Source organism: Thunnus thynnus, chromosome 2 (genome assembly GCF_963924715.1).
Source record: "Thunnus thynnus chromosome 2, fThuThy2.1, whole genome shotgun sequence".
Classification (NCBI taxonomy): Eukaryota; Metazoa; Chordata; class Actinopteri; order Scombriformes; family Scombridae; genus Thunnus; species Thunnus thynnus.
The window spans coordinates 40,359,068-40,381,071 of NC_089518.1; the positions used below are offsets into that span (position 1 = coordinate 40,359,068).

Here is a 22,004-nt window from a genome sequence, read left to right on the forward strand (position 1 = left end):
CCTTTAGAACCTCCTCAGTGTCCATGAGAACCTCCTCAGTGTCCTTTAGAACCTCCTCAGTGTCCTTTAGAACTGTCTCAGTGTCCATGAGAACCTTCTCAGTGTCCTTTAGAACCTCCACAGTGTCCTTTAGAACCTTCTCAGTGTCCTTTAGAACTGTCTCAGTGTCCATGAGAACCTTCTCAGTGTCCTTTAGAACCTCCTCAGTGTCCTTTAGAACCTCCTCAGTGTCCTTTAGAACCTTCTCAGTGTCCTTTAGAACCTCCTCAGTGTCCATGAGAACCTCCTCAGTGTCCTTTAGAACCTCCTCAGTGTTCTCAGTGTGTGTGTGCATGCGTGTGTGTGCGTGTGTGTGTGTGTGTGTGTGTGTGTGTGTGTGTGTGTGTGTGCGTGTGTGTGTGTGTGTGTGTGTGTGTTACCTCCAGACTGGCCTGGAAGGCGGAGCTCATCAGTTGGTCATGTGGTCCGCTGCGGTGCAGGAGACTCAGGTGAACGTAGAACCAGAACACGTAGAGCAGAACTGGAACCACTAACAGACACACAGCTCGACACACGCACTGCACACACACACTGAGCTACACACACACACACACACACACACACACACACACACACACACACACACACGCACACAGAATCATCAAGTTGACCCCACCCGGCTCAAACCTGACTGTACCAGATGGTTTTTTGAAGCGCACCTTCAGAGATCAGGTTGTATAAACAGAGTTTCTGAGCGCGCTCAGTATGAAGCTGGACTCACATGACTGACAGTTTGGTCTCCCATCAGCCTCCAGGTGTGCAGAGAGGCCACGCCCAGCAGCAGCAGGTAGGAGAACACGCCCATATACTTCACCCTGACCACACAGACGGGTGGGGTTAGTTCATGATAAAACGTGTCACGTCTCAGCTCCTCCCAGCGAGGAGGCGAGGACGTCTTTGTTCACGCCAGCGTCATTTACAGAGACGACAACTACTGATGATGCTCATCAAGCGATCAATATGTAGCTGCAGAACATGTTCAATAAAATATTTCGTCTGTGACAGTCTGACGTCACGTTTACACGAGACGCAGCTGTGTGACGTCATGTTTTCCTGAAGGCGACGAGACGCACTAAAACACAGAAGATGATGCTGGAGGGAGATCAGGTTCTGGTTTCTGGTTTCTTACCCGACAGCTGCAGCACAGGAGGCTCCACAGAGGAGCAGCCAGCAGTATCTGAACCAGGAGCTGAGGAGGAGGAGTAAACTCTTCATCAGTCACGATAACACAACGATTCATCTTTATTCATATCAAAGCTCTGCAGTCACAGGAGGAGCAGACACAGTCCAGGGGTCAAAGGTTAAAGGTGAGTCTCACCTGTTGGGAGCGTTGTGGAAGCGCAGGTAGGAGAAGAAGGCCAACAGCACGAAGAAGATGAGAACAGACTCCAGTAACATGAAACGTGATTGGACGATCAGAGAGTTCTCTGCAACAACAACAAACACAGGTGACGTAAATAAAAACAGTTTATAACGAGCTGCTGCAACTCTCAGGAAGATTTCACACAATATTAGAGTTTTAATACGACGATCTGTCAGCTGTGCAGTGTTGATACTCACCCAGCAGCAGCAGCAGAGCCGCTCCCAGAGCCGACAGGTGAGAGAAGTGCAGCTCCAGAGTCAACAGGTAGACCAGAGGAACACAGAGAGCCCCACACAGAGCGGGCAGCAGCCGCAGACTCCACACACTCACACTGCCGGGGTACTCTGTACAACAAAACAAACACACTCACACTGCCGGGGTACTCTGTACAACAAAACAAACACACTCACACTGCCGGGGTACTCTGTACAACAAAACAAACACACTCAGGCTGCCGGGGTACTCTTTTTAAACCAGAGATAAACTGGTTAAAACTGGAATCAAACCAGGTTAGACAATAGAACCTGTTTTTAAACTGACACAAACCAGTTCAAACTGGTGTTTAAGATAAAACAAACACTTAACAATAGATTTAATGGTTTTTAACCAGTTTAAACCAGAGATTATCTGGTTCAAACTGGTGTTACAATAAAAGATGTTCCTACCTGCTCCGATTCTGTTCCACACAAAGTTCCCATCAAATCCTCCCAGGTACGCTGCAACATACACACACACACACACACACACACACACACACACGTGAGTTATACACATGATCACACACACATATCTAACTCACACACATGTTATATTGTTGTCATGGTAACTGACCTCCAAAGGCCAGGATCATGTGACCGAGGGGCGGTCCGCTGTCATCGATGAAGAAAACTCTCTTCATGTAGAGAGACACGAACTGTCCATAATACACTTCATCGAACCTGCACACACACACACACACACACACACACAGAAAAACACACACACACACACACACACACACACACACACACACAGAAACACACACACAGAGAAACACACACACATACATAAACACATACACACACACACACACACACACAGACACACACACATACACACACACAGAAACACACACACATACACACACACACACACACACACACACGCACAGAGCAAAGCTCAGATGTCTGACTGTCCCTGAACGCACCAACAGTTAAAGATCTAAAAACAGCCAAAAATGTGAGTGTTGGTTGGTGGGTTTACTGTGTGTGTTGGTCATGTGACAGACCCCACCCCTCACAGGTAGGAGCAGGTATATAAAACAAACACTCACACCACAGCGTTGGGGTAGCTGAGCCGGCTCAGTCGGGTCCAGAGAGCGAGCACAGAGACCAGCAGCAGGACCAGGTCCACCTGAGCCGTCACCACCAGGGGGAGCTGCAGCATCACCGCTACCTGACACACCTGGAGACACACACACACACACACACACACACACACACACACACACACACACACACACACACACACACACTGACAGTTCAAACAACCTTCACACTGCTTCACTCCATCTTTACATTTTAGTTTATGATGTTTTTACCTCAGAGACACAAAAAGTTCCTGATTCCGATGACTGCAGTAAAAGTACATAAGTATTATGAGCTTGATGTAGTTAAAGTATTGCAGTAAAAGTACATAAGTATTATGAGCTTGATGTAGTTAAAGTATTGCAGTAAAAGTACATAAGTATTATGAGCTTGATGTAGTTAAAGTATTGCAGTAAAAGTACATAAGTATTATGAGCTTGATGTAGTTAAAGTATTGCAGTAAAAGTACATAAGTATTATGAGCTTGATGTAGTTAAAGTATTGCAGTAAAAGTACATAAGTATTATGAGCTTGATGTAGTTAAAGTATTGCAGTAAAAGTACATAAGTATTATGAGCTTGATGTAGTTAAAGTATTGCAGTAAAAGTACATAAGTATTATGAGCTTGATGTAGTTAAAGTATTGCAGTAAAAGTAGTGGTTTGGTCCCTCTGACTGATATATTATTATATATGACATCATTAGATTATTAATAGTGAAGCATCAGTGTTAGAGCAGCATGTTACTGTTGTAGCTGCTGGAGGTGGAGCTAGTTTACACTACTTTATATACAGTTAGCTAGTTTAGTCCAGTGGTTCCCAACCTAGGGGTGGGGCCCCTCCAAAGGGTCAGCAGATAAATCTGAGGGGTGGTGAGATGATTAATGGGAGAGGAAAGAAGAAAAAACAAAGTTCTGATACACAAATCTGTTTTCAGTTTTTGGACTTTTTCTCTAATCTTTGATTTTTGCTGAAATATTGGATCATTTGAACATTTATTGAAATGAAAGCATGTGAGAAGTTTAGAGGGAAAAATCACTATTTGGTGGAGCTGTTAACAACTCATAGACATGTGAAATGTGACCCCGACTACACACTGCTTTTTGTAAGACGTCAAAAGACAAAAAGGTTGGAAACCACTGGTTTCATCTTTAACAATGTGTTGTATTTTAAAAGCTTGTTATATTATCCATTGTGTCAAATCTTCATCTGAAAAGTAACTAAAGCTGTCAAATAAATGTAGTGGAGTAGAAAGTACAATATTTCCCTCTGAAATGTAGAAAGTAGCATCACATGGAAATACTCAAGTAAAGTACAAGTACCTCAAAACTGTACTGAAGTATAATAATGAGGTAAATGTACTCTGAACACAGACGGTTGATCAGCCTGATCATCGGTCTGTTTCTATCAATAATCAATAATCGATCACATTCCTCATGATCCTGCAGCTCATCAGTAAACAGACTGAAACCAGCTGTTAGCATTAGCCGCGCGGTCAGCTGAGTCCCGGTACATCAATGCTAACTGTTGTTGCTAAAGCTAGCCAAAACCCACCTTGTGTCGTCACGCCGGTAACGGTAAACCCGCCGGTTCCGCTGCTCTGTTAGCCGTTAGCATGCGATCGCTGTTTCGGAGTTGATTAGTGCAGCCTGCCGCTCGGAGCTCCACTTCCTGCCTGTTACCATGGAAACAGTCGGTCCGTGCCATTAACTGTCTATACAATGTAAATATCTTTAAATAAATATGTAAATATATTTGTGTACAGTCACAGCAAAGAACTTACATCACATTTTCAACATCTACAATGTTTGCTAATAGTGCAACAGTTCTTCTTCTTCTTCTTCTTCGTCTTTTTGATCTTGTGCTTGTTCTTCTTCTTCTGTTTGCATCCAGTTTATTGATGCATTACCGCCACCTTCTGCTCCGGATGTGAATCAGACAATAGACTTACAATCTAAACACACACACACACACACGCACACGCACACACACACACACACACACACACACACACACACACCCTAAACTACATTTATCCTTCATGCTTTATAACTGTATCCTACTGTAATCTCATATCAGCCCCTCCAGCGTCGTATCGCTGCTTCTCCATCTCATCCTATAAACTTCTGCTTCCCTTCAGAGGCTGAAGGAGCCTCAGCTGAGTCTGTCCTGCTCTCCTGATTCCTTCAGATGATTCTTCATCATCTCTCTGCATCTCAGACCTGCGAACCACTGACTCCTCTTCCTGACGTCCGTCACACATCATGTCGGGTGTTTCCTGTTTTATTTAGTTTATTTAGAGCCTTTAACCTCCCTGCTGTGTCCACTGCCTACCTGAGAACTTTCCTCTCTCTGTCCCACCTTTCTTGCCACATCTGGTTGTTTTTTTTACCCAGATTACACATTTAACTTTTACTTTACAGATTTACTGATTTGCATTTCTATATTTCCTTTCTTTAAAGCCCTCCTTGCCAACTCAAGGAAGGAAGGCGGCTGTAGGTTACGTATGTGTTTTATTGAAGCAGCTGATCTTTGAGCTTTGAGCTGCAGGTTCCAACTGGTTTATGGTTTTACTGGTGTCCAGGTTTAGTGTTTCAGTGTGACAGCAGCCTGCAGACACAGAGGACTGACGAAGCTCTCAGATGAATAAAGCTCTTTTTCTAAACAGACCTGGTCCAGACAGCAGAGAGCTGCAGAGAGACCACGTTCATGGGAAGAAGTTGAGTAAGTGGAACTTTGTTTGGTTTGAATCCTCTTCATCACCATCTCTAATGGTTCCTCTTCATCACAATCAAGCTGCTGTTTGTTTGTTGGTGTGTTGACTTCCAGAACAGAAGAAGACTCTCATCATTTCATCACTGATTTCTCATGTCTTTGTTAATGACTCGATGCCACAAAGTTCATCCAACAGCAAATAGTCAGAATGACAGCTGGCTGCCTTTAAATCAGAGTCTACATGTAGAAACACACATTTGATTTGCTGATGACTGAAGAATAATAATGAACCTGTCTGTGTGTCTTCATCAGGTGCTGCAGGTTACCAACATGGAAAGGTATTAATTACACTTAACACTTCATATTACAGTTGATACTGTTTCATCCTCGCTGTTCAGTCTGATTGTGATTCACTTAAACATTGAATAACAACAAAACCATAAAAGTAGAATCCTGATACAGATCCTGTTACAGAAACTGGACTTTGATACTCAAGTTGTTTTATGAAGGATTACAATTCATGTTTATTGAGGGTCAAAGTGCTTTGATAGAGTGGTAATCATTTTTTAATCATTTTATAATGGTAATTATTTGACACTGCACTTCTTTGGTTCCTAAATAAAACACCCACCAAGTGTGGAGTCTATCGGATGATTGATTTAAGAGATATGTGAAGGACAAACAGACAGACAGAGAGTCTTCCCTTTATAGTTAGATGGTTTGTAACCAGTGAGCTCCCCCTGGTGGTCAGTGAGGTGTACATCTGGTCTCAGTGTTCCTGTCAGTCTACAATGATCCTGTAGGATGGAGCACAGTTCATGTTAATGTGACAGAGTCTGAGTTTCTTCATCAGTCAGACAGAAATCATTCAGAGTGAAGAGTTTCAAACTTTAGAGGAAAAAATGATGAGAGCTCTGATTTCATGGACCTCATCCATCAATAATCACTGAGATAAACATGACAAATTCATTTCTTCATTTAGTCCAAAAGGCTCATTTGTGTACACAGTAATTGTACTTTTTGTTCTTTATTTCTGATATATCTGTTTCTGATGTGATTATAGCGTATGTGGTGCTTGGACATTGACTATGTCAACTCTCGTCCTCTGATCCATTATCCAATAGATTTAAATGTTGTTCAACCAACTATCCAACAACAACTGTACACCTATTCTAGTTTGACTATATGTGTTATTGTCCTCTGTCTTGTTTCCATGTTGACTCTTATGAAGACACAGTAGTGTTGAAACATTGATCTGTTTGCTAATCTAATGTGCTCCAGTTCCTTTTTTCCTCTGAAGTTTGCTGTCATTGCTGAAAGATTTGCAGTAAACTTCACCTGAGGTTCAAACTTTATTCAACGTTACTGTGTTGATGCTTTTCTTGTTGATAGCTGCTAGTTTCTCCAACAGTTACTGAGGCTGAAGACTAAACAGTGAATTTCCTCCCTGCTGGTCTTCCTCTCTGTCTAGAAGGAGGATCCATCAGAGACCAGACTCCTCTGAACCTGAACCTGAACCTGAACCTGAACCTGAACCTGGACCTGAACCCAGCTGTGTGTCTATGAAGAGTGACCGGTCAAAGCAGGGCCTTGTTGTTTTTAAAGGACAACAACCCTCTGCTGCAAAGAAGTAAGTTGTAATTGAATGTAAAGGACAGCTGCCCAGTATAACTGCTCTACTGCTGATATTCAACAACTCTGTGAAGAAAACTGCTCAAACTAATCCACCATTTTCTGTCTGAAACATGAAATGATTGTGTCACCTGTTAAGTGCACAAAATACACACTGTGTGGATCTGAGTAACTCATTCTGTCATCACAGGACCAGAAACCAGGAGAGTCTGGATCCTGATTCATACCAGACCGTGATGGTACTAACAGACATCATAGTGGGTGGTGGTGGTTTACTGGAGTGCTTTATATGTATAAGTGTTTCTAATATTTTGTCCATCCCATTAACATACATGAGGGAGGTAAATATTAGTAACTCTTTTCTATATAATAGACTCCAGTAAACCACCACCCACTACCACCTCAATAATAAACATAAAGTAGAATTATCACCTTTCTGACAACGTCAACAACAATGTATAAACTTCATAAAAATAGAATCCATGACAGAGCTGCTGTGTTGGATTGTATTAGACTCCACAGGTGTTCCTGATAAAGTGTCCAGTGATTATAATTTTTAGTTAAACATTGATTCATAATAAAACTATAAAAGTAGAATCCTGATATGAGAGCCTGTTATAAAGTATTACCATGGTTACACAGTACTGGCAGAGTGTTTTACATTAACTAGTGCAGTGCCCGATTGCTTGATCGCTGCTTCAATAATTAATACTGTTGATGTGAGGTGTGAATGAGTATAAGCAACAACAACAGGAAAGAAACATTCTGTTAAACACAGATGTTCAGTAATGTAATAGTGAATCTTTTCTCATTTCAAGTATAATGAAGGCTGCATTTAAATATAAAACACATAAGCATTCAATGGGCCCGTTCTTTTGCTCAAAGTGAAGGTGGAGGGGACCATTGCATCCCGGCCACATTGACCCTTACTGTTTGAGCATCCAGGAGGTAAATGGCCTCCTGATCCCTTCTTGACCTGAGGCTGATCTAATTTCTCAACTTCCCTTTAGCTGCTGGCACGCTTTACACAGGAACCCAAAATCCTTCCAAAGTGGCTCAGAATGTGAAAGTGAACTGATTTAATCTGCTCAATGTTTAATCAGGTTTCCACAAAGTCCCATCTTTAGCTTTTCCCTGGTTTTAACTGAACACCCAACAGAATGTGAAGCTTTATGATCGGATGTTCGTTTGTGAATTTTACCTTGGTAGATGAAGTTAACTTCTCTCCCTCCGTTTTTATGTCCAGTTTTGAATCTTTTGTGCTAATGATTCAATCAGGACAGTTTGGTAATGACCCAAGCCTTGTAGTGCTCCAACTGTCAGTCACCTCATGATGTTTATGAGAAGATAAGCCAGACTTTTACAGCAGGAATCTTGAATGGCAGCAAGAACTCTTCCCACCTGCAGTGGGCATGTTTTAAGATAACTAGTGTTTCTATCAGTATCCATCAGTCCAGACTCCCCTGAACTCAGCTGTGTGTCCTTGAAGAATGACTCATCAGTGGGTACTGAGACCCGATGATTAAACAGATGGATTTGTTGTTCTGACACTTCTTCATGAGAAACAACATTAGTCAGCATTCTCCTCTCCCAGAATGTCTTATCACAGCTTATATTAGTATTTATATCTGGTTTTCATTCGAATAAATAATGACAGAACACAAACACTTTAACAAACCAAAAACTGGGTACAGTCTATAGTGCAAAAAAATAATTCATGATTCCTCCACAGAGTCGACCAGGAGAGCTCAGAGGTTCCCAGTGGTCAGTCTGCCCAGCAGCATCAAACACACCTGGACTCCATATTTATGGTCTGTACATGTACAACAACTACTTTTACATTTATACTGTTCACAATCATCTCCGTACTGCACTTTGTAGACCAGTGGATTGTCAGTCTGTCCAACATGGATCTGATGTTTGCTTCATGATTTTAGTTTGATTGTGTCATACATATAGTATTCTGTTCCAGCTGCTGGAGGAGAACATTGTCACTTTTGTGAAGAACGAGCTGAAGAAGATGCAGAAGGTCCTGAGTTCAGATTACCCAGAATGCTTAGAGAGTCTGAGGGAAGATGAGGAGGTGTTGGACGGTGAGGAGGAAGAGCAGAGGAGGAGCAGCAGAGAGGCATTTCAGAAGATCACACTGCACTTCCTGAGGATAATGAAGCAGGAGGAGCTGGCTGACCGTCTGCAGAACAGTAAAGATTTAACATGCTCGATAAATTAGACATTCATTATGTCTCAAGAGATGGAGGAAAATACTTTCAGATGTGCATTCTTTAAATTGTGATATTTTCATCATTAATTATTCATAATCATTGATCCTATTTCTTGTGTGGTCATTCAGAAACTCCTGCTCCAGTTGGCCAACATAAACTCAAGTCTAACCTGAAGAAGAAATTCCAGTGTGTGTTTGAGGGGATTGCTAAAGCAGGAAACCCAACCCTTCTGAATCAGATCTACACAGAGCTCTACATCACAGAGGGAGGGACTGCAGAGGTCAATAATGAACATGAGGTCAGACAGATTGAAACAGCATCCAGGAAACCAGTCAGACCAGAAACAACCATCAGACATGAAGACATCTTTAAAGCCTCACCTGGAAGAGATGAACCAATCAGAACAGTGATGACAAAGGGAGTGGCTGGCATTGGGAAAACAGTCTTAACACAGAAGTTCACTCTGGACTGGGCTGAAGACAAAGCCAACCAGGACATACAGTTCACATTTCCATTCACTTTCAGAGAGCTGAATGTGCTGAAAGAGAAAAAGTACAGCTTGGTGGAACTTGTACATCACTTCTTTACTGAAACCAAAGAAGCAGGAATCTGCAGCTTTGAAGAGTTCCAGGTTGTGTTCATCTTTGATGGTCTAGATGAGTGTCGACTTCCTCTGGACTTCCACAACAATGAGATCCTGACTGATGTAACAGAGTCCACCTCAGTGGATGTGCTGCTGACAAACCTCATCAAGGGCAAACTGCTTCCCTCTGCTCGTCTCTGGATAACAACACGACCTGCAGCAGCCAATCAGATCCCTCCTGAGTGTGTCAGCATGGTGACAGAGGTCAGAGGGTTCACTGACCCACAGAGGAAGGAGTACTTCAGGAAAAGATTCAGAGATGAGGAGCAGGCCAGCACCATCATTTCCCACATCAAGACATCACGAAGCCTCCACATCATGTGCCACATGCCAGTCTTCTGCTGGATCACTGCTACAGTTCTGGAGGATGTGTTGAAAAGCAAAGAGGGAGGAGAGCTGCCCAAGACCTTGACTGAGATGTACATCCACTTCCTGGTGGTTCAGATCAAACTGAAGAACATCAAGTATGATGGAAGAGCTGAGACAGATCCACACTGGAGTCCAGAGAGCAGGAAGATGATTGAGTCTCTGGGAAAACTGGCTTTTGAGCAGCTGCAGAAAGGCAACCTGATCTTCTATGAATCAGACCTGACAGAGTGTGGCATCGATATCACAGCAGCCTCAGTGTACTCAGGAGTGTTCACACAGATCTTTAAAGAGGAGAGAGGGCTGTACCAGGACATGGTGTTCTGCTTCGTCCATCTGAGCGTTCAGGAGTTTCTCGCTGCTCTTCATGTCCATCTGACATTCATCAACTCTGGAGTCAATCTGCTGGCAGAACAACAAATAATGTCCCAGAAGTCTGAAACTAAACAAGAATCTGCAGAAACACATCTGTACCAGAGTGCTGTGGACAAGTCCTTAAGGAGTCCAAATGGGCACCTGGACTTGTTCCTCCGCTTCCTTCTGGGTCTTTCACTGCAGACCAATCAGACTCTCCTACGAGGTCTGCTGACACAGACAGGACATTGTTCACTAAGCAATCAGGAAACAGTTGAGTACATCAAGAAGAAGATCAGTGAGGATCTGTCTGCTGAGAGAACCATCAATCTGTTCCACTGTCTGAACGAACTGAAAGATCATACTCTAGTGGAGGGGATCCAACAGTCCCTGAGTTCAGGAAGTCTCTCCACAGATAAACTGTCTCCTGCTCAATGGTCAGCTCTGGTCTTCATCTTACTGTCGTCAGAAAAAGATCTGGACTTGTTTGACCTGAGGAAATACTCTGCTTCAGAGGAGGCTCTTCTGAGACTGCTGCCAGTGGTCAAAGCCTCCAACAAAGCTCTGTAAGTACACAGATAGTTGGATTCATTATTATTTAAATATGCTGCTATCTTTTGAACACGACAGAAAAAAATAACTTCTTGTTTTTTTCCTTTTTATTTCCTCTTCAGACTGACTGGCTGTAACCTTTCTGAGAGAAGCTGTGCAGCTCTGTCCTCAGTTCTCAGCTCCCAGTCATCTAGTCTGAGAGAGCTGGAGTTAAGTAACAACAACCTGCAGGTTCCAGGAGTGAAGCTGCTGTCTGCTGGACTAGAGAGTCCACACTGTACACTGGAAACTCTCAGGTCAGGATTAATCAACCTGTTCAACAGATGACCATTTAAAATATGAATGATATTAGTGGATAAACATGAAACTTGTGTAGGATTCTCTCTGCTAATATGATTTCTCAAACCAGGCTTTACTAATATAAAATATTACAGTGAATTGGGCCAAGCAGAGAGAGATTTTTAAGTCTGTGTGCCTGGCGGAACTGAGCCCAAATCTTTCAAATCAGGCAGTGTTTTACAAGTTGGTTATTGCACACCATATTCCACAATAAGGAGAGAGAGGAGCACAAAAGAGAGGACAAGGTGATTCAGTAACAACAGGCTTCTTCAATCTGGGCCCATTCTGAAGATGGGTCAGGATTAGCAGGATGCATCCACTATGGAAGAGCCCTGAAAGCCGCAGCCCAGTAGTATGTTTGAAAATTTGGCAGTGGGCTTTTGGTTGTTTTTTTTTACCTATGTGGGGTACCCTTGCCATTCCAAACAAAGTCTAAAATCAGACTCTAATTTTGAGAAAAAGGGGAATAATAAGGGGCAAACACTGAAACAGATACATACATTTAGGTAACATATTCATCTTCACAACATTAACTCTAGCAATTATTGAAAGGGGCAGGAGGTTCCAGTGGATAAGGAAGGATTTTATTTTTGCACTAGGTTCTCTATGTTTTTATGAAAAAGACTGGAATATTTCCTGGTGATCTTGAAACCAAGATAAGTAAACTGGTCATTGACCAACCTCAACTGGAAGGATTTCCAGGATATCTGAAGAGTGGCCCTGTTAAAAGAGAATAATTTGATTTTGCACATATTCAACTTGTAGCCTATCACATTAAACTTCTTAAAGATTGAGAGCATTTGTGGGATTAAGGAATTGGCTCTGGATAAAATTGGTCTTTAATATTGTGCTCTGAATGAAGAGAGATAACAAGAAGAGGCTCATTCACAGGATTGGAAGAGTTACTTTAAAAATGTATTCCAGTACAATTACTAATTACCTTGACATTAAATGAAGTCAGTGACCTAATCCAAGTATCACAATATTAAATTTATTTATATATTAAAATTAAGTCAAGAGAAAAGAAATATCAATTAGATAATCTTTACTTAAGTGTGTTCTGTAAGACAACAGAACAATGGAACCTTAGAAAAGAAAATGGGGAAACCAAGATTTTAGCATCAAAAATGTGTTGTCTGCTCAGTTTATTTTTAAAGAAAAACTTGCTTTTCATTAAGCACATTCAGGCAGCAGCCTGTAGACCTACAGTGAAGGACAACACATGATGTACATTACAGAGAACATTCTCAGGGAAAGACTGACCAAACAGTGCTTGGTCCACCAGCTGTGTGAAGCATCACACAGGCAGCTTGTGATGCTTCACCTCTACCAGAGTTTTGTCCTCCACAGCTCTCAGAGGAACGGCAACATGGGCTTCACTGTGTCCTTTTACTTGGTTCTATCTGTGTGATACGCCTGAGTTTTTCTGACTTATTTAGTGTTGAACGTGCTCGGTCACAGTGTGTAACGACCGCTCCTGCATGCTCTCCCAACGTAAATTCACTGTGTGTGAAGTGTGTGTTTGTGTGCTCACTGTGCACATCTGCATGCACCGTGCGGGATCATCCTCTACTCACACCATCGTGGATCAGTGAGTTATTTTGCCTCTTGTTCCTGCTCTGCTTATGTTTGGGACTTTTGCAGTGCATGGTAGTATATCATTCTTTATTTTAAAATGTATTTTAAAATTGTAATCCTGCTAATAATCCCCATTTTTACTAAATGTATCAGTAGTCTGTAACAGAATACAATTACCTTTTTTTATCCTAACTATGTAACACTGTTCCATGTATTCTGTTTCTCTGCAAGCCTGCTCACTCAATATCGGGAATAGGAGGGGGGAAAGGGGGCAGCCCTGCCTGGTACCTCTATGTAACAGGGAAGAAGCTGAAGTAGTGTTGTTGGTGCATACAGTAGCTGTAGGAGATAGATAACAAATGCTAATCCATTTGATAAAGTTCCGACTGAATCCAAAAGAACTGAGTGCAAAAATTAAATAGTCTCACTCAACGTGGTCAAAGGCTATTTCCACATCAGGTGAGATCACAACCTTTGGATTGTCTGCTTGTGTAGATGGGGGTGCATAGACAATGTTAAAGAGTCATGTAGTGTATTACAGAGGGAACGTTACCTTTTGGATATTAATTTGGCTGGCTGAGTAACACCTCAAATATTACTCCGGTTAGAGCGTATAGTGGAGACTTAAGCCACCTATGATGAGTGTGAATAATGCAGGTTGAGGCGTCTGATGCAGTTAGTATCCTTTACTTATGGTGAAATAGGCAGTTCTACCAGTGGTCTGCAATGAACAGAAATTACAGACAGAATACAAATACAGGATTTAGTACAATAGTGTCATTACCATAATCTATATAGGGTAGATAGATAACATAGTCACATAAATAATATCAAATAATACTGAATTAAACATTCTTATATGGTTTGAACATTATAAACTCAGAGTGACTTAATTCAATCCTTCTACAACTGAAACAGCAGCCTGAAGTAGCTAGCAAACTGAAATGACATTTCCACAATTTGACATAATATCAAATTATTAGTCCTCAATTACTGATTACAATTGATAATTTAGTATATATAATTCACCAACCGGGTAGACATTCACACACGGCAACACATTGTTGAACATCCACCATCCACCAAGGAAAGAAGGAAAAGAAAACTAACATGTGCCTCTAAGCTAGTAGACGGGGTTTCCCGGTCCAGTCTGCGGGGCTGTATCCTAGCAACTAGCTAACAACAGTAGCAGCCTCATTTTTATCCATGGGACTTTCGTACATAGTGTTAAAAAAAAAGAATACGTGTTTCTAATAAATCCAGTTTGATCAGGGGAAATTATCAGTTGGAGAAAGGTTTTAAGACGTTTGGCTAAAATCTTAGCTATTATTTTATAATCCGACTTTAGAAGGGAACTTGCGCAGTAAGAGCTGCAATTAAGGGAATTTTAATTAACCTTTTACGACAACAGTGATATTGAAGCTTGATAAAGGCTGGTCGGAAATCTTTCACTTTTGAGTGACTCTGTAAATACCAGTGAACGGGGTGAGGACGTTAGAGAATGTCTTATAAAATTTGTTTGGTAGACTGTCAGGTCCTGGAGTCTTACCACTACTAAGGGAAGAGATTGCAGCAGATATCTCTTGATAAGTTATGTCCCTCTCCACCTCCTCCCAATCATCCTGGTCAGTATTGGGGATCTGCAAACTCTGAGAAAAAGCGTCAAATAAATTTGGGTCCTGGGCTGATGCTGAGGTATATAAGGAGGAGTATAACCTGGTGGGTAAGGAGCTTACTACTTTTGTCATCCTGTTCATATATTTTGAATTTAGCCCACATGAGTAATTTCTCTGCTTGATCAGTAGAGAGTTCATCAAACTCAGCTTGCAAAAGCAGACGCTGCTTGTAAAGATCTTGTGATGGACTGTTTGCATAACATTTATCAATGGAAGACATGGATTGACATATTTGACCCTGTTATCTTTTACAATGTGCTCAGAAAGATATAATAAGGCTGTATATATATTTATTGAGAAAGGATTGAAGTAAAATAGATGCGGCGGGACTTGTCTTGGTTTTAGAGGTCTGTCCAAGATTGGTGAGATAGTAAAATTAAAGTCTCCCCCAGAACAAAAATATGGGAATATAAATTTGTGATAAAGGAAAAGAGTATAGATATGAATTTTGAGTCATCCCAATTGGGTGCACATATGTTAACTAAAATAAGTGGGGTGCCAAAGATTGTGCATCGTGCAGACACTATGATAAATCTCCCTTTATGATCTGTAGTGACCTTAGAGGCAATAAAGGGAGTGGGTTTGCTGATTAATATGGCAGCACCTCTTGCTTTGTTATCAAAGTTAGAATGGTATACCGGACCCACCCAACCCTTCTGCAGTACAGAATGGTCTGTAGGCCTTAGGTGGGTTTCTTGCAGGGAAGCAAGATCAGCTTGTAGGTTCCTTAGTTCCTTATGAGTCAGTATTCTTTTACGTTTAACTGGGTTATTAGCTCCCTTAATGCTCCATGACACAAAGTTGATAACAGTAGTCAAGGTGGGCATTGTGCAATGAGGGATAACAATGAGAAGCTATAACAACATTGTAAAGCTCTCTTCTTCTACCACATGTAGGAGAAGTTAGGAAGAGGGAAAGAAAAGCAGTAAGTAAAAACTACAGACCTGAAGTTTAAAACTCAGAATTTTGGCCGTTATAGCCACCCACCCCAGCCCAGACAGTACCTTCCCAAACGAAGTACAGGTCAAATAAACATGTTCTCTTTGCACTGAAGTGTGCTCACTGCAGAAGAAGGATAGGATAAACAACCGTGAACTTAAGCCCTAAGCCCTAATGGCTTAGCTATCATACAGTAGTATCCGAGGAGAAATATTAAAGTGTTGCTTAAAAGGGAGAAAATACTAACTAAACCAGAAAACCCCTTCCCGAGGATAAAGCAAGTGCAACCAAAGTCACTCAGTACTATACAGAATTTACTGGACAGTTCAGTTTACTGGAGATTAAGTCTGAAGTGTTATTTCTTCACATGAAGGTACCTACTTGTCAGACTTGAAGATGTGTGTTTTACCATCGTGGATCAGTCATAGTTGAGCAGGGTATCAAACACCATACTTTACATCAGGGTGGTTCACTGGGAGCAGTCGCTTTATTTCATTGTAGGATGCCCTTAGTTTGGAGATGGCTGGGGTGAAGTCTGGGAAGATAGAAAAGGGTTGGCCCTCAAAGCGAAGAGCTGGTGTAGCCTTGCAAAGTTGGCATAGAATCTCCTCTTATATGTGAAAAAAGTGAACTTGAACGATGAAATCCCAGGGCCTGTTGCCTTCCGCTGGCCTCAGATGCAGATTTGTCTGTGTTCTGGCCTTCTGGTGTGTAGACTACAGCTCCTTGGTCAGTAGGCTAACACTTTGTTCCAGTGAAATGATAGCGTTGGAAGCGCCAGAGGTGGCAGCCTCCAGCTCCTACAGTGCTTTCATGTCCTCTATATGCCATTTGGAGTGCTCGGATATCAGAGGTTGTCTCTTCTCTTTGTGTCTTCTCTGACATCATTGCCAAAAACAATAATAATGCACGTGCCTTGTTTGCTACTGTCAACAGGCTAACAAACCCTGTCCCTGTGTCCACTTTAAATCAGTTTCAGTAGTTTTCAGTAGTATGACACAATTCCATCTGATCAACCACAAAATCCAATACATTATGCAATATCTGAAATATTTCTCTTGCCGCCTTGATATTCTGCTTATAGGCTTTTCCAAAATTGTTTCAAACTGCATGGCCTCAGATCCTCTATAGGCTGTCAACACATCTCTTCTCTCAGGTGTCTTCCCACAGGCCCTGAAAACTGTCATCATCAAGCCACTTATAAAAAAGAACAATCTAGACACTTCACTAATGAGCAACTATAGGCCCATATCAAACCTCCCGTTTTTAAGTAAGATTGTTGAAAAATCTGTTTTTCAACAGCTGAACAACTTTGTGGCACCAAACAACCATTTTGATGTCTTCTGGTCAGGATTTCGACGACAGCACTGAGACTGCTCTTGTTAAGGTCTTCAATGACATACATTTAAACACTGACAGTGGCAGATTTACAGTATTAGTATTACTCAATCTTGGTTCCGCATTTGACACGGTCGACCACAACATACTACTGGACCGACAGGAAAACTGGTTGGGAATTCTGGCACAGTACTGAACTGGTTTGAATCCTACTTAAAGGACAGGGACTTCTTTGTGTTTATAGGTAATTACACATCTCAGCAGACAAAAATGACATGCAGAGTTCCCCAAGGCTCCATTCTGGGACCTCTTCTGTTCAACATCTACATGCTCCCACTAGCTCAGATTATGGAAAACAAGTCATGGACTCAGATCTGAATTCTAACAGCCACATTAAGACAATTACAAAGTTAGCCTACTATCACCTGAATAATATATCAAGAATTAAAGGACTTATGTCTCAGCAGGATTTGGAAAAATTTGTCCATGCATTTATCTCCAGTAGACTCGACTACTGTAACGCTGTCTACACAGGTCTCCCTAAAAATCGATCAGACAGCTGCAACTGATTCAGACGCTGCTGCTCGAGTCCTCATCAAGACAAAGAAAGTGGATCATATAATTCCAGTTCTCAGATCTTTACACTGGCTTCCTGTCTGTCAAAGAATTGATTTTAAAATACTGCTGTTAGTTTATAAAACATTGAATGGTTTAGGGCCAAAATACATTTCTGATATACTGCTACATTATGAACCATCCAGACTCTCAGATGGTTCCTCCATTCAGGTTTTTATTGTTTTCTTTTGTTTTGCTTTTGTCGTTGAATTATTTAACACCACAGATGATTTTACAGATTTCTCCTAAATGTGTCTAAAAACCGTTGTGCGTGGACAGCCAAGTATTCATAGGTTCCTAGAGCACCAGTTTCAGGTTAAAGAGCAGACTACTCTGTCTGGAGATTCTTTGATGAACCACTGTGAGGTCACATTTTATGGCAGGAGGCTCCTTGATTTTGTGTAGTTTTAAAAATCTTCAACATACCAAACATGAAAAGTTCACACAGCACTCTGATAAAATTACATTTTTATTCTTCATTTTGGCAAAAGCTTCACTCTTCATAAAGACATTTGAATGTTTCTAACATTTAGATCACAATGACGAGGTAAAAACATGCTGCTGAATCATCCTTCAGCTGCTGACTTTTCCTGTCTGGCTGGATGCTCAACTTTCTGGAGCTCCCTGATTCAGTTCATCTTTTAGTTAATTAGTTAGTTTGGAGACAGTTTGTTGTTGTGTCTGACTGCACACAGCAGGACTCTCAGAATGTCTGATGTGTGTTGTTTTGTGTGTTTGCAGTCTGTCGGGATGTCTGATCACAGAGGAAGGCTGTGCTACTCTGGCCTCAGCTCTGAGCTCCAACCCCTCCCATCTGAGAGAGCTGGATGTGAGCTACAATAATCCAGGAGCCTCAGGAGAGAAGCTGCTGTCTGCTGGACTGAAGGATCCACACTGGAGACTGGACACTCTCAGGTATGGAGAGACAATATCTGTTAGAGGAGGAAGAGCTGGGAACATTTTCTCTGTCAGCACTGATCACAGATCTCAACTGAATCTTTGAGTTTTTGTTATTTCTTACTGAAGTTTCCTGTAAATGTTGAAAGTTAAACCTGATTAGATTCAATCAGGGTTTCAGATGGATTGGGATACTGGATTCAGGTTGGATCAAAGTCTATCAAAGCCCAACCCCACATTTGAACAGAATAATAAAACAGTAGACTAGAGCGATGTAACGTCCATGTTTGCATGCTGAAAGAGAACGTGCTGCTCTGACCCCCCTCCTCCTTTCAGGCTGCAGCCTGCTGGAGTCCGATGGTTGACACCAGGTCTGAGGAAGTGTAAGTGTGTTTTTCATTTCATTCATCAAAACAAAGCAAACTTCAAACTGTGACATCACTCATTCACATCCTACTGAGGGTGAAGATGATGTCATCATCACACAGATGATCGATCAATAACTGCAGCTGTATTGTGTCTCGTTCTCTCCATCAGATTTCTGTCAACTCACACTGGATCCAAACACAGTAAACAGAAACCTCAAACTGTCTGAAAACAACAGGAAGGTGACACATGTGAAGGAGGATCAGTCATATCCTGATCATCCAGACAGATTTGATTTCTGGTCTCAGCTGCTGTGTAGAAATGATCTGACTGGTCGCTGTTACTGGGAGGTCGAGTGGACAGGAGGAGTTCATATAGCAGTGAGTTACAGAGGAATCAGCAGGAGAGGAAACAGTCTTGACTGCAGGTTTGGAGGGAATGATCAGTCCTGGAGTCTGTACTGCTCTGATGGTGGTTACACTGTCTGGCACAATAAGACAGGAACAAATATCTCCTCCTCCTCCTCCTCCTCCTCTGTCTCTAACAGAGTAGCAGTGTATGTGGACTGTCCTGCTGGCACTCTGTCCTTCTACAGAATCTCCTCTGACACACTGATCCACCTCCACACCTTCAACACCACATTCACTCAGCCTCTGTGTGCTGGGTTTGGGTTCTGGGTTGACCGGTCTGGTTCAGTGTCTCTGTGTTCTCTGTAGGAGGGAGAGTCTCCTCCTGTTAGAGAAACTTTCTCATGTTATTTAGTACCAACCTGATCTTTCACTGCTTGTAAATGCAGTTTCTAAACCAACATGGTTTCCACATGACTGACAGTTTATCAGTCATATATAAAGACATTTAAAAAGCTGTAAAAAATAAGCTGATGTTCTCAGAGCAGATAGCTCAGTCTGTTAGAGGACTGTTTGGAGGTTCGGAGGTCGTGGCTTTGATCCTTATGAGTCTAAGTGAAACTCAGAAGCTCTCAGAGAGAAAACCACCAGCGGCTGAAAGTTTACTGAAATGTCAAGTTGTGACCAAGGTTTTTAAAAATGTTGGAAGAGTTTTGCCGACTAACTATAACACACATAATGACAGTAAGTATCCGCTGGCCTATAGAGGCACTTTGTTGTTTTTACTCTTATTTGTTGTTCAATTAGTTGTTTTTTTAATCATATAGTTAATTCAGAAAGCGACATGTTTTTATGTGTCTCTACTGGATGTGCATGTAGAGCTGTAAATAAACATTATGATTAATTGATTCATCAATACATAGTTTTGTCTATAAAATGTCAGGAAATTGTGTAAATTGTGTAAAATGCTGGTTGTAATTTCACAGAGTCAAAGGCGACGTCTTTAAATGTCTCATTTTGTCTGAACTAAAGTCCAGAACAGTCAAATATTCTGTTTATTATCATGTAAGACAAAGAAAAGCATTAAATCTTCACACCTGAGAAGCTAAAAGCAGAAAATGTTGATGATTAAGTGTTAATTTAGTGTTGATAGATAATCAATGAATAGACTAATTGTTGCAGCTCTGGCTGTATGTGAACAGAATATTAGAGGACAAACATCTGACAATTTAGCGCCTTACTAAATATCCACAATAAAAAGCTCATTTACAGGATCATCAATCCGTTTACAATCTGTTTGAATTAAATGTTACTCAGGCAGAAATAAATGGAACTGCAGTATCACCTGTCATGTTCAATAAAAAATGATAATAAATAATAATAGAAGCTTTCATTTGATCTTTATTGTCAGATTCAGAAAAATGGCACTCTAATAATAACCTGAACATTATTAATTGTCATATTGTTTATTCACTCACAGTTTAGCGCAGGGTCAGTTTCTCATTTCTACAACCTTCACACAACTCAACTTTTAATGAAAAGTGACACAATCTGTAACAGAACACATTGACTCAGCTATGTTAGCAGCACAAAATGGCAAATACTCAGTGGAGAGTAAAAGACACACTCATTAAATCCTTGGCACAACTTCCACCAGTTACTCCTGCTAACACATTTTGGGACGGATTCGGTTGAGAAGAAGCTTTAAACTAACTTTTTATGTTGCGTTTCTATTTTCTACTCTGCGTGGTTAATTTCCTTTCTGCTTTAGCTTGCTACCGTTCTGCTCTCTCTAAGCGGGAAGCGCTGCTGTTGTTTCCCTCTCTGCAGCACCGCCACTGCCCTCTGCTGGACTAATATAGCTACTGCAGATGGGAAAAACACTGGAAATGATTTCACTCTGATTGTAGGCTATTTTGAGTGGGTTACAATGATCTGCTCTGAGTTTGTTTGGAGATGATGTTAAAGATTTATTGAAACCAAGAAGAGCAACTCTGTGATGAAGAGTTAAACAGCTGTTGCTCATCCTACTGAGCTCTCTGTCAGACAGCTGGGAGAAAGATTTCATTGGAAACTTTCACACGTTCATGTTCTGGTGGTGTTGAAGAAGGAACAGGTGGTCAACTGTCACTTGTCTCTTTTTGGGGATGGAACCAGCGATCTATTGGACACCAGCCCTCCTCTCTAACCATTAGACTAGTCCAACTGTCCACCCCTGCAAAAATGCACTTCAAGTCTTTCTCACTGAGCTGTAAAAATCAAAAAGCAGAAGACTCAGTGTGATCAGTTAAAACCAGGAGTAATGTACAATAAATAATAATAAACCAGGAGGATAAAGAGTCAAACATCTTTATTTAGAGTGTATCCACTGATTGAAATCATTTATCCATGCATTCATACAGTTCTTTGTTTTTTTTAAATGGTGCACATCTAGAATCCCCTCACTGCCTGGGCTGGTCTGGCAAATCTTCCAGAAGTGCAGTGTTTTTTCTGTAGATGTAAGCGTTGGGATCATCATCCAGCTTCACCAGTTCAGCCAGTGAGGACACACAGGGATACAAATCAATTACTTCTTACAACTTCCAAAGGGTACCAATAATTTCGTCCAGGCTATTTTAGAATGTCTTTATAGAATAAACATGAATTCAGTTATTTTCACAATTTTGTTTTGTTCCACTT

At 41.4% G+C, this 22,004-nt stretch overlaps 2 protein-coding genes across 4 annotated transcripts in view; one reads left to right on the forward strand and one right to left on the reverse strand.

The window, feature by feature from the left end:
* Positions 1-4,618, reverse strand: part of pomt1 (protein-O-mannosyltransferase 1) — an 11,294-nt gene extending 6,676 nt beyond the window's left edge. Inside the window, exons 1-10 of one of the 3 annotated variants that reach the window (XM_067574994.1) lie at positions 4,530-4,618; positions 4,301-4,421; positions 2,715-2,845; positions 2,234-2,340; positions 2,068-2,118; positions 1,600-1,746; positions 1,358-1,466; positions 1,169-1,228; positions 761-854; positions 420-575 (exon numbers count right to left, since the gene is read on the reverse strand). In XM_067574994.1, the coding sequence (XP_067431095.1) occupies positions 420-575; positions 761-854; positions 1,169-1,228; positions 1,358-1,466; positions 1,600-1,746; positions 2,068-2,118; positions 2,234-2,340; positions 2,715-2,827 (837 nt within the window). In that variant the 5' untranslated portion in view covers positions 2,828-2,845; positions 4,301-4,421; positions 4,530-4,618. Of the gene's footprint in view, positions 1-419; positions 576-760; positions 855-1,168; positions 1,229-1,357; positions 1,467-1,599; positions 1,747-2,067; positions 2,119-2,233; positions 2,341-2,714; positions 2,846-4,300; positions 4,422-4,529 lie in introns of those variants that run through there. The other 2 variants (XM_067574985.1, XM_067575005.1) reach the window with 2 other exon arrangements.
* Positions 4,619-5,202: 584 nt separating this feature from the next.
* Positions 5,203-20,413, forward strand: LOC137171161 (NLR family CARD domain-containing protein 3-like). The gene is made up of 10 exons (XM_067574944.1): positions 5,203-5,470; positions 5,774-5,799; positions 6,933-7,091; positions 8,826-8,904; positions 9,066-9,294; positions 9,444-11,244; positions 11,353-11,526; positions 18,457-18,630; positions 18,949-18,995; positions 19,150-20,413. The coding sequence occupies exons 2-10, from the start codon at positions 5,792-5,794 to the stop codon at positions 19,692-19,694; spliced, it is 3,216 nt and encodes a 1,071-aa protein (XP_067431045.1). The 5' UTR covers positions 5,203-5,470; positions 5,774-5,791; the 3' UTR covers positions 19,695-20,413.
* Positions 20,414-22,004: the final 1,591 nt, after the last annotated feature.

What these genes read in the sequence shown, in the direction of transcription:
- LOC137171161 (XM_067574944.1), top strand. An exon ending in AAAGCCTCCAACAAAGCTCT is followed by an intron (nt 11,245 to 11,352) that starts GTAAGTACACAG and finishes TTTCCTCTTCAG; the next exon opens with ACTGACTGGCTGTAACCTTT. An exon ending in TGGAGACTGGACACTCTCAG is followed by an intron (nt 18,631 to 18,948) that starts GTATGGAGAGAC and finishes TCCTCCTTTCAG; the next exon opens with GCTGCAGCCTGCTGGAGTCC.